Raw genomic sequence first — 12,315 nt, forward strand, 5'->3', positions numbered from 1 at the left:
GTGGGTAGACCCACACGGTGAGAACCTGAGTCTTCTGGCCATAGCTATGGGAATGAGCCATCTTGGAAGTGGGTCCTCTGGGCTTTAACATCTTCAGATGGCTACAGTGCCAGAACCAATCCAGCTAAATGCTCCCAACTTTCTGACCCACAGAAACTCTGAGACAATAAGTGGTATTGTTTGAAAATAAGTTTGGGACTAATCTGCTAATGTAAGAATAGTTAGTTAAAACACTAGTATTATCAGTAGTTTGTATTCAATCCTCTCTGAAATACGAAGTACTGTTGTTAATTTTTTTCCTAGACCCCAGCTAATATAAATGCCAATCTTTTGAGTTAATCATTGGCTGGCATTCTTTAGAATTAATTTTTAGAAATTAAAAGCTGGGTGCTAGTTAAGGAAGGCATCGAGTAGCTAATTTCAGAAGTCCCTGACAGAGCTTGGTTGAAGTTCTATCAGGCTGAAGCTAAAAGGTACCCAAAGAACTCTTAGAACATGGTGATTAGTTTACTTTCTTGGAGACAGGAAAAAGATGATCAAGTAAAGACACTCATCCTCTTTATGGAGACGGATCAAAGCATCAGAGAGGGACCAGCAGTTAGTGTAATGGCTATGTCGCCGGACTCCCATGTAGTTGATCATGGTTCGCATCCCAGACCTGGTGGCTTAAAACTCACGCCAGGCGCGTGTGCGTGTGCGCCCAAGATCCCAAGAGGAGAATGGAGAAGGGATTGCAGCGTGGCCATCCCTCCTGGGGGGTGATTTCTCACTTTCTGTCTCTCTGTCTCTCTCTGTCTGGTGAGCGCACACTCCCTATTGCAAAAAAAAAAAAAAAAAAAAAGTATCAGATAAAGAGCTATCCTCAAACACAGGAGCGAGGAGGGAACACCAGAATACAGCAAAGAAGTAATGACAAGACTCTGAGCATGGAGACTCGGGGAGAAAGGGAGACAAAATACCAGACAGGCTAGTACAGACTCAAGCTAAATTCTGTCCCTTGGCCACAGGAGAGCCTCCTAGGCATCAAAGATCTGGAGCTCAGTGTAGAGCTGACACACAGATGCACAAACCACAAAAGTAACATATGCTGGATCCTCCTTGCCTCTTGGGACCCAAGCTCCCACAGCACAGCACCGCACCATGTGGGGAGCAGAGCCACAGATAAAGTGCCCCCTACCCTGGGTTCAGGAGAGGTGTCAGTGAATCCTGTACTGGGACATACCTGAGGCCTGCTGTTGGCCCATCTTTCTCACACAAAAACGGCAGAGTCAGACCAGCAATCCAGGCCAGTAAAGCAGCAGTGACCCCAGCACCTGAGCCTGAACAGCATCCTGAGAACAGCAGACACCACAGCAGAAAGACACCCCAAGTACCTGGGGAATCAGTGTAGATACTCCCCAAAGACTGAGGCCTCTAACCCACCCCCAACCCCACTGAGGACTCTGGATACCCCGCCCAAGAAAGAGGACTCTAGACACAATTCTCTCAGAGAATAAGAACTCTCCAGGCAGCCACCTCACTTCCAGAGGGCTCTAAAAACCCCGTTACCCTCCACCCATATCTGTAGTCATCACTAGTGTTTTTGGATACCACCTTTGAATGCAGAAATAGACAAATGGGATTATATCAAACTAAAAATCTTCTGCATAGCAAAAGAAACAGACAACTTATAGGAGAAAATATTTATAAACTATACATGTGACAAAGGATTAATAACCAGAATATATAAGGAATTCAACTCACCAACAAAAACAAAACCACAATCCATCTTTTTAAATGGGCAATTAATCTGGATAGTTCTCAAAAATAACATACAAATGGCTAACAAGCATATGAAAAGTGCTCAACACCACTAATCAGCAGGGAAATGTGAACCAAAATCACAATGCAGTATCACCTCATTCCAGTTTAGACTGCCTATTATCAAAAAAAGGGGGGAGGGAATAACTATTAACAAGGATTTAGTAAGGGGAACTCTTGTGCACTGTCAGTGGGCATGTAGACTAGTTTAGCCACTATGGCAGTTACTTAAAAAACTAAAAATAGTACTGCCTTATAATCCAGTAATCCTACTGTTGGATATACACCCAAAGGAAAGGAAAATCAGAATGTGAAAGAGATATCTGCACTCCATGTTTACTGCAGCACAACAGCTAAGATATGGAATTAGCCTTAGCATCCATCAATGGATGAACGGATAAATAAAATGTGGCATGTATGTATAATGGAATATTATTCAGCCAAAAAGAAAAGGATAAAATGCTGTCATCTGTGATAACATGAATGAGCCTAGAGGAAATTATGCTAAGCGCAATAAGCCAGGCACTGAAAGACACATACAACACATCCTCATTTATTTGACCACACAGAGGCAGTATGAAACGGTGGACACCAGAAGTTGGGAAGGGGAGTGAGGGAGACAGACAGAACTTGGTTAACAGATACAAAATTACCCGTAGACAAAAGGAATGAGTTATAGAGTATTATAGCAGAGTATAGCAACTACAGTTGATAATAATTTTATGTATATTCAAAATAGGTAGATTTCTGAATATTCACAACACGAAGTAATGGTAAATGTTTGAGATGATGGACATGTTTATTGCTCTGATTAGACCATTACACATTACATTCATGATAAAAATCACACCTATAAATATGTACAACTATTATATGTCAATTAAAAATTAGAATAGGGACCAGCAGTTGGCGTAATGGCTGTCGCTGGACTCCCATGTAGTTGACTGCGGTTTGAGTCCCGGACCTGGTGGCTTAAATTTAAGCCAGGCGCATGTGCATGCGTGCCCAAAATCCTGAGAGGAGAATGGAGAAGGGATTGTGGTGTGGTCATCCCCCCTAGGGGTGATTTCTTGCTTTCTATCTCTCTGTCTCTCACTGTCTTTCTGGCAAGCGCAGAAGCCCCATAGCAAAAACCTCTCAAAAGAAAAAAAAAAAAAATTAGAATAAAAAAATTAAAAGCTAAAGACTTTTGGGGGGACCAGGAGCTGGCGTAATGGCTATGTTGCTGGACTCCCAGGTAGTCGACCACAGTTCGAGTCCCGGACCCAGTGGCTTAAACTCACACCACGCACATATGTGTGCCTGCCCAAGATCCTAAGAGGAGAATGGAGGAGAAGGGACTGTGGCGTGGCCATCCCCCCGGGGGGTGATTTCTCGCTTTCTGTCTCTCTCTGTCTTTCTGGCGAGTGCACACGCCCTATAGCAAAAACTTCTCAAAAAAAAAAAAAAAGCTAAAGACTTTTAACTATAAATTTTTCACAATTTTTAACAGCTTATGACTCTGATATTCTGCTACAAATATTAGGTTCATTGGGAAAGTCATGATGCATTTTTTATGTATTTTTCAATGTTTTTTGATACAAAAAGGCATCATGACTTACATGATGATCTGATACATATTTGACCTAAATATGTATCTTATGTTTTTTCTATGTACGTTCTCTTACATGTTCTCATTCTCTTGCTCCCCAACACTTGACCAGACTCATGTATGAGTAATGGAGCCAAATGCAAACCAAATGATCTATTAACACTTTCAAATTCTGTGGTCATAATCACTATGCTATGCTGCTTTTCATAGTATATACATCTGATCATACTGTAAGAATATCAAAATAGGTAGAAGTTCTCAAATTCATCAGTATGGATGAATAGTCTACTGCTTAGCATTTCCTTTCATTGTACTGGTTAAACAGCATACTATTTATTTCATGATGCGAACAAAAAATCAATATGCCTACAGATATATACACACACATATAAATACATGCAGACAAAAAGGACACTATATTTTCTTTAAAGGAGGTACTAGACGGCACACATATAAGCTACAGAATTCCAGTGAACTAACTATAGGAAACTTCATACAGGTACTGTCATGCTCAGGTATATATGACCTCCAAAGTGGTTCCTTAGACTTGTTTATTGCAATGATGAACACATTGGCTTCCACTTAAAAATAAAACAAAACCAAAAAACATTAATCCAAATCACATTGGGAGATTTTTATTCACTTAAGCCATTCTTAATTTTGTCTACCAAGTCTTTAGCAAATATGCCTTTATTTGATACAAACCTACAAGTCTTAATACCACAGTATCAGGAAGACCTGCAGTTATCAGTGTTTTATAATGATTAAATCAATGTTCAAATAATTAGCAATACAGTTCATTGAAATACTTAAAAGGATATTCTGAGGAGTGTTTGAAAGCTCTGTTTATAAATAGTGGTTGATACATTTATTATGTATTTGGTGCTGAAGATAAACATTTCTTATATAAAACATTGTTTTCATACACTAGTCTACTAATGAAGCTAGTTATTAGATATGGTATTCCTTTAACACTAAAGAATAAAGTTTTATCTTCATATTTATTTTATTTATAGGACTCTTATCAATGAAGAACTTTGTACCCAACAATAATAAAAAGCATATTGCAAGTGACATTCTGGAGAAGTGAAAATGCTGCAACAAAAAGAAACCAGAAGCTTGCATTATATGTTCTTTATACAAACAGTCCATTTTGAATAAGAAAATTAAATGCAGACCAAATGTTTGTGAAAGTCTGTGTCCCTGGAGTGGCAACTACAATTTCCACACACTAAAAAGAAAAAGAACAGTAACACAAGACATAAGTATTCTTAACAATTACAGCACATTTAACACCTTCAGCCATCCACAGGGTTCTCAGATCAGATGGGCAACTGAAATTTCACATCCACATGGGCTTGCTTGGCTAAGGTCACGATTTCAGAAAGCTTTACAACCTGAAGAAGAAAGAACAAAGCAGCACATTTGACTTTCACAAAAAAGGTAAACTGAGAATTACAAGTTTATGCGAAATTAGTGCATGCACAATCCTTTCTGTTGAAAACATCTGGACTATTTTGACATTACTATAAATCATACTAATTCTTACAACAACTGACACTCTCAAAGGGTAGCTCATTAAGTCTGATTTTTTTTTTTTTTTTTACAGAGAGTTTTGCTATAGGGCATGTGCACTCACTGGAGAATCAGAGAGAGACGGAGAGACAGAAAGCAAGAAATCATCCCCCAGGAGGGAAGGCCATACCACAATCCTTTCTCCTCCATTTTCCTCTCAGGATTTGGGACACACACACACCCCTAGCATGTGTTTCAAGCTGTCAGGTCAAAGTCTCAAACCACAGTTGGCCATGTGGGAGTCTAGCAATGTAACCATTACACCATCTGCTGGTCCCAAGTCTGATATTCTTTATAACCCACATTTCCACTAAACACTTCCTCATTAAGATACATTGTGTATATATAATTATGTAAGTTTTATTTTATCTTAAAGACAGATATCTGTTGGATAACCCCACAATTCAAAGCACATCCAAATAAAATTTGTTTTGAAAAATGTATACAATCTTAAAAGACAATACTGAGATAGGAGTTTGGGTCTAGGAATTAGTATTTTACTTTTGTCAGTAAGTTAACAATTGCCAATCTGAATTTTAACACCCTCTAAAATCTGTTTAAGAACCTCTACCTGTTTGTTACCATAAAAAAATACAAATTAGACAAATCTAAAGCAAAAACCAAAATCAGATTCTCTCTTCCCTTGTAGAGTAGTGGAAACAAGTCTTTGAAGTTAGGATTCAAACCTCCACTCTGATGCTTACAACATATAATCTCAAATAAATTGACTTATCTAGCCTATTTTCTCATCTATAAAAGGACTGCAGCATGTCTATCCCCACTGGGGTGCTTTGTCACTCACACTCCACCCTATATCTCTTTGGCAAGTTCATACACCCTGTATCAAATTTAAAAAATAACTTTTCACTTTCACCTTTCTTTTTTTTTTGAGAGATAGACTTTTGCTATAGGACACATGTGCTTGCTAAAGAGACAGAGAGAGAGAGAGAGAGAGACAGAAAGTAAGAAATCATTCCCCAAGGAGGAAGGCCACACCGCAATCCCCTCCCCTCCATTCTTCTCGCAAGATCTGGAGTACACACACATAGGCGCCTGGCATGAGTTTCAGGATGCCAGGTCAGGGACTCAAACCACAGGGTCCTACTGATTTTTCTTCCTTTCCTTGTCTGCCAAACTTTCTTAATTCAGGCTTTCATTGCAAACAAGCATATTTTCAGATATAAGTTATAACCCATTCATTAGCTGACATCTAATACACAATTATTGTACTAGATGAACTCTTCACTATCTCTCATCTCTTCCCTTCAATTTATTCCACATTTCAAAGTTAAAACAGGCTTTCTGAATACTATCTATCATTCCCTTGCTCAAAATCTTTCATTTCAACTCAACATTGAGTATAAATTCCACTGTCTCTAAATTATAGTTAAATTTTATTTGCTAGTAGGTACTTTTCAAAAGAACATAGCTCTTTTTATTTTCCTGAAATGACATCACATTAACTCAGCAAATCTCAAACGTCTGTTATTAATTAACCCATATGAACCCATGACAAAAAGCAATCAAATGTTCTCATCTAGAAACATCTCTTTATCTACTATGAAGTGTTTTCTGAAGTATATTGTTAGGTAAAAGAAACAAAATAAAGTACATGCTACCATTCATTTAAAGTGGGGACAGGAAAGATACATAAAAGATATGAGAATCCAGGAAATTTCAACACTGACTACATTACTTTTAATAAAACATAACCATAATACCGTTATGTCACCTAAAACAAGTAACAGCAATGCCCATGTCATTATTAATACCTTCATCTTTTATAGAGATATGATAAAATGTATAAAATTTTATGATGTCTGGGATATTTTTCTTTTTTTTTTTTGGTTTATGCCAGAGGAAATGTGGGCAAGAGAGAAAGAGAAAGCAAGCACACCCCAACAGGTCTTAATCATGATAAAATCTTTTTCACTCCAATTCTTCATCCATCAGAATCCTAAGCACATGTGTGCATGCCCTGCATGAAGCCAACAGGGCCCAGACTCAAAGCCCAGATGACTATGTGGAATCTGTCTTCCTCTGTAAAGTGCCTAAATGCTGCACCATGGGGCTGGCCCCTGACATCTGGGATTTGCTTCAAAATATTCATGGATGAGGGAGGATGTAGGTAAGAACTCAGATGAGACAAATTAGGCATGTGTTGATCACTGTTTAAGATGGATCATGGGTACAAAAGGTTCTGACAAAAAATTCTCTCCTTGACCAAATCCTCATAAGGCTCCCCTGAATACTCTTCTCAACTAGACTCAGGACTTCTGGACTCCTATTTGTCTCTGTATTATCAACTACAGTAAGGCTTGGATTAAAGTCAGTTTAGCCAGAATGCTCCCTTATTCTCCCTATCCCCTTTACCTTAGTAATTTTCCATCCATTGCTCCACACAGCTCCATGGTTATAAATTCCCACTCTTCTCTAATGTGTTTAAGGTTGAGCCCAATCCTTCTGCCCTACTACAAAACCCCATCTTCGTCTCTATACCTAGCACTACAGTCCTCCTGAATAAAGTCTGCCTTTATTCTTTATTTTTTAACAAGTAGTATGATTTTAATTTTTTTCTTTAACAACACATTATATTCACAATATTTAACTAAACCACTAATTTTAGCAATACTAATAATTATCCAACTTATTTTTGGTCCTAAGTGTTTATAAACTTTGCAAATTTGTCCTGAAATTAGCATAGCCTATTTACCATTCTAGCAGCTTCATCCAAGTCGTCACAAGCAAGAATTTTAAGTCCACTGTCTGCTATCAGTGCCTTAGCATCATCAACTCGTGTACCTAAAAATGATTCATACAAATATCAAGTAAATATGTTTTAAATAAATACACAAAAGCATTTAAAATGTTTCTCTTAACATGTTACAAGTATGAAACTTCAATATAAGAGTACCTCCATTATTTAACATAAGAAAATGCTTCTAAACAACAACAACAAAAAAAACACTATGAAACCTTGGAATTATCTTGTAAAATATTTGCCTTAGCATATCAATGCTAATTCACAGCAAATAAAAAAAAAAAGTATCAATTATACCAGGCAAAACTACAAACATTTTTGCCTCAATGTAGAAATTTTTCAAAAACCAGTTTTAAATTTTGTATTATGTTATGCTTTCATTTAAAAAATACAACTATTTGAAAGGTATATTTTAAATGAACCAAGTCTCAGAACCATGAATTTTAAAGGAATTAGGGAAAATTGTAAGATTTATTTTGCACTTACCTTGTAACCGTACCACAACAGGTATTTTAATTTCTAAATCTTTTACTGCCATGACTATACCCTGTGCAATAACATCACACCGCATGATTCCTCCAAAAATATTGACCAGAATAGCTAGTACCTGTGAATAAAGTATTTTTGATGGATTAAAATTTGAAAGGAATGAGTATTTATCCTTCTTTCCCAAGAAAATATTAGCATCTATGCCTCATAATAAAAGTTAATTCCATAATGGGACCAGCAGAAGGCATAATGGTTATATCACTGGACTCCTACACAGTGGACCACGGTTTGAGTCCCAGACCTGGACACTTAAAACACGCCAGGTGCATGTGTGTGTGCATCCCCAAGATCCCAAGAGGAGAATGAAGAAGGGATTGTGGTGTGGCCCTACCCTGGGGGGTGATTTCTTGCTTTCTATCTCTGTCTCTCTCTGGCAAGCGCACATGCACTATAGCAAAAATCTCTTTAAAAAAAAAATTAATTCGGGACCAGCAGTTAGCATAATGGCTGTGTCACTGAACTCCCATGTAGTCCAGGAGTCCTGGACCTGGTGGCTTTAACTCACACCGGGCAAGTGTGCGTGTGTGCCCAAGATCCTGAGAGGAGAATGGAGGAGAAGGGATTGCAGCATGGCCATCCCCCCTGGGGGATGATTTCTCGCTTTCTGTTTCTCTGTCTCTCTCTGCCTTTCTGGCAAGCGCATGTGCCCGATAGCAAAAACCTCTCAAAAAAAAAAAAAAATTAATTCTACAGAAACATTTTTAGGCCAAACTATCCATATCCTCTTCTAGTTCTCATTATTAAACTCTGTGCAGTCCACTGCCCATCAGAACTTATTTCCACCTGCTTGGGTATTATCATTACTTGATTCACAGTCTCTTCTCTAGTTTACTCCATATGAACAAGATTTCCTAATTCCATTTAGTTTGCTCTATTAAACACAGCTATTCTTCAACATTTCTATCCCAGATCACATTACAAAATATTGTCACATGGAAGATATCTAATTTATTGTTCATTCCCTATCATCTATTCATTTATTTCCATCAATGGAACCAACTTTTCACACAGACCAGGCTCTCGGTATCACTCAAGTTCTGTGCAGCCACTCCTGGCCACACTTTACATCCCAACTTCAGGATCTGTTTGAGCCAGCATTTTTTACCATCATATAGACAGTCCTGAATTGGTATTCTTCCAGCTTTTCAAGAAAAAAAAAAAAACTTTTATTTTTAAAAAGGCTTAGTTAATTTAGCTATACCGAAGCATCTTCAACAATGAGATTCAAATAAGCTAGAGTCAGTTGGCAGCGTGGTGGTTAAGGCACTGGATTCCCAGATGACCAACTGTGGTTTAAGTCCTATACCAGGCAGATTGAAAATCACATTGGGGGCATGTGCATATGTGCCCAAAATCCTGAATGGAGAAGGGACTGGAATGGATGCCCAAAATCCTGCCTGGAGATGATGTTTTACTTTCCCCCTCTCTCTCTCCAATGAGCACATGTATCCTATGGGGAAAAAACCTAACAAGCAAACAAACAAAACAAATGGGTTATAAATACACCAAAACATCAATCTTCTCAACCCTTAGGACAACTAGGAAGGTTCTAGGCTAGCTAGAGTCTTTCGGTCAGTGGACTCCAACTACAAAAAACCTTCTCCATTATCTCCAAAGGCTCACTAAGATATTTTTTGTGAATGCCAGGTCGTGAAAATGGTTGGGAAACATGAAGCTATACTACACATTCCTTAGCTTTACCACTATTATTTCTAGGTCTTCAAGAAATAAAGCTCTAGAATTTATAATGGAATAGAACTCAGAAGACTTTGGGACCACTTCATTCTGCAGAGCTTCAATATCTACCACAAGGCAGCAAGCATCTAACATTCTAGTTTTTGTTTTGTTTGGTTTTGGTTTTGGTTTTTGAAGGTTTTTGTTTTGTTTTGTTTTGCTACAGGGAGCATGTGCTTGCCAGAGAGACAGACAGAAAGTGAGAAATCACCCCCCAGGGGGATGGCCATGCCGCAATCCCTTCTCCTCCATTCTCCTCTCAGGATCTTGGGCACGCACACATGCGACTGGCATGAATTTAAGCCACCTGGTCCGGGACTCAAACCATGGTCGACTACATGGGAGTTCAGCAACACAGCCATAATGTTAACTGCTGGTCCCTAACACTGTAGTTTTAAAGTTACTCCCTGGACCTTTACACAAAGCCACTTCTACTTCCAATTCATTTCAACTAATCACTACCAAAAACAAATCCTGGACTTGACCAGAATTAAGGTGTTTAGAATATCAGATGTATAAATCCTTCCCTGTTCAACCTCCTTCCCCCCTTTCACCTTTAATGCCTTTCACCTCTAACTCCACCAAGCCCGATATTTCCTCTTAAAAGCCTCTAGACTCAATTCCTTACTAATCCCCCAGTCTGTCAACTCACTAACTTTCTTCACTATACGTTAAGGGTCCTCAATCCATGGGCCATGGACCAGTGTTGGTCCACAGCCTGTTTAGGCGGGCTCATGGACCTGTGCTGGGCCCGCCTCCACCATCCGCATAGTAGGGAGGCTGGATGGTCGGCAGGCAAGCAACTGTATTCACAGCCACTCCCCATTACTCGCTTTGCCTCCTGAGCTCTGCCTCCTGTCAGATCAGTGGTGGTTCTGGATTCTCGTGAGAATGTGAACCCTACTGTCATCTGGTTGTTTCATCATATATTGCAATGTGGTAGGTGGAAATGGGGTGCATGATAGATGTGATGCCCTCATCCTAGGACCAAACCCTGCCCCTGTCCATGGAGGGATTGTCTCCCACAAGGTTAGTCTCGTGCTGGGAAGGTTGGGAACCACTGCTGCAAAGCCTGGAAACTATGGATAACTAGTCAAAAGCACTCTCACCTGCCTGCTCAATTCAATCCTATGTACTCCTTTGCCATCCCCATTCAAGTTACACATTGTTGGATGATTTTTGCCACTGTTTACCCATTCCAACTTCAAGTAAAAGCAAAAAAAAAAAAAAAAAAAAAAAATTTTTAGCTTTTTACCATAGGGCATGCGTGCTCCCCAGAGACAAAGAGAGGGAAAGTGAGAAATCATTCCCCAGGTGGATGGACACACTGCAATCCCTTCTCCATTCTCCTCTCAGGATTTTGGGCATGCATGCACATGCGCCCAATGTGATTTTCAAACCACCAGATCAGAGACTCAAACCATGGTCAGCTATGTGAAAATCCAGAGCTTTAACTACCATGTCATCTACTGACCCTAAAGCAAAAACATTTTTTTTTTTGGAGAGGTTTTTGCTATAGGGCACATGCACTCGCCAGACAGAGACAGAGAGAGAGACAGAAAGCGAGAAATCACCCCCCGGGGGGATGGCCATGCTGCAATCCCTTCTCCTCCATTCTCCTCTTGGGATCTTGGGCACGCACGCACAAGCACCTGGCGTGAGTTTAAGCCACCAGGTCCAGGACTCAAACCATGGTCGACTACATGGGAGTCCAGCGACATAGCCATTACGCTAACTGCTGGTCCCAAGCAAAACCATTTTTTAAACATCTGAAACACTAGCATAACCTGAAGAGCAGTTTGACAATGATTCATCAGCAAATCTCTCCTGAGCATTTTGCTTCATACCTTTAACTCTTCATAAGCCCCTCAAGTTCCCTAAATTTAACATATGATTTTCCTTTCTCCAGTAACACCTCAAGATGGGAATACTATTTCCAAGTCTAACTTGGCCAACAAACCTAACCTGCACTGTATCGCCAGTTACTGAATTGTGTTCATTTCTTTCCAGTCTTCACCCCTTTAGCTATACTCATTCTCCTATCTTCAAGTCTCTTCTCCAGTTAGAAATAGCTCATCTTTTTTTTTTTTTTTTTGGAGAGGTTTTTGCTATAGGGCACGTGCACTCGGCAGAGAGACAGAGAGAGACATAGAGACAGAAAGCGAGAAATCACCCCCCAGAGGGGATGGTCACGCCGCAATCCCTTCTCCTCCATTCTCCTCTCGGGATCTTGGGCACGCACGCACATGCACCTGGCGTGAGTTTTAAGCCACCGGGTCAGGGACTCAAACCACGGTCGACTACG

The 12,315-nt window shown here is 39.6% G+C and overlaps 1 protein-coding gene across 1 annotated transcript in view; it reads right to left on the bottom strand.

Annotated features, from left to right (window-relative positions):
- Positions 1-3,268: 3,268 nt before the first annotated feature.
- Positions 3,269-12,315, bottom strand: part of SUCLA2 (succinate-CoA ligase ADP-forming subunit beta) — a 44,091-nt gene continuing 35,044 nt past the window's right edge. The window contains exons 9-11 of the mRNA XM_006140421.3: positions 8,214-8,334; positions 7,680-7,768; positions 3,269-4,788 (exon numbers count right to left, since the gene is read on the bottom strand). Of these exons, the coding sequence (XP_006140483.1) occupies positions 4,714-4,788; positions 7,680-7,768; positions 8,214-8,334 (285 nt within the window). The 3' untranslated portion in view covers positions 3,269-4,713. The remainder of the gene's footprint in view (positions 4,789-7,679; positions 7,769-8,213; positions 8,335-12,315) is intronic.

Source organism: Tupaia chinensis, unplaced genomic scaffold (assembly GCF_000334495.1).
Source record: "Tupaia chinensis unplaced genomic scaffold, TupChi_1.0 Scaffold000037_17, whole genome shotgun sequence".
Lineage (NCBI taxonomy): Eukaryota > Metazoa > Chordata > Mammalia > Scandentia > Tupaiidae > Tupaia > Tupaia belangeri.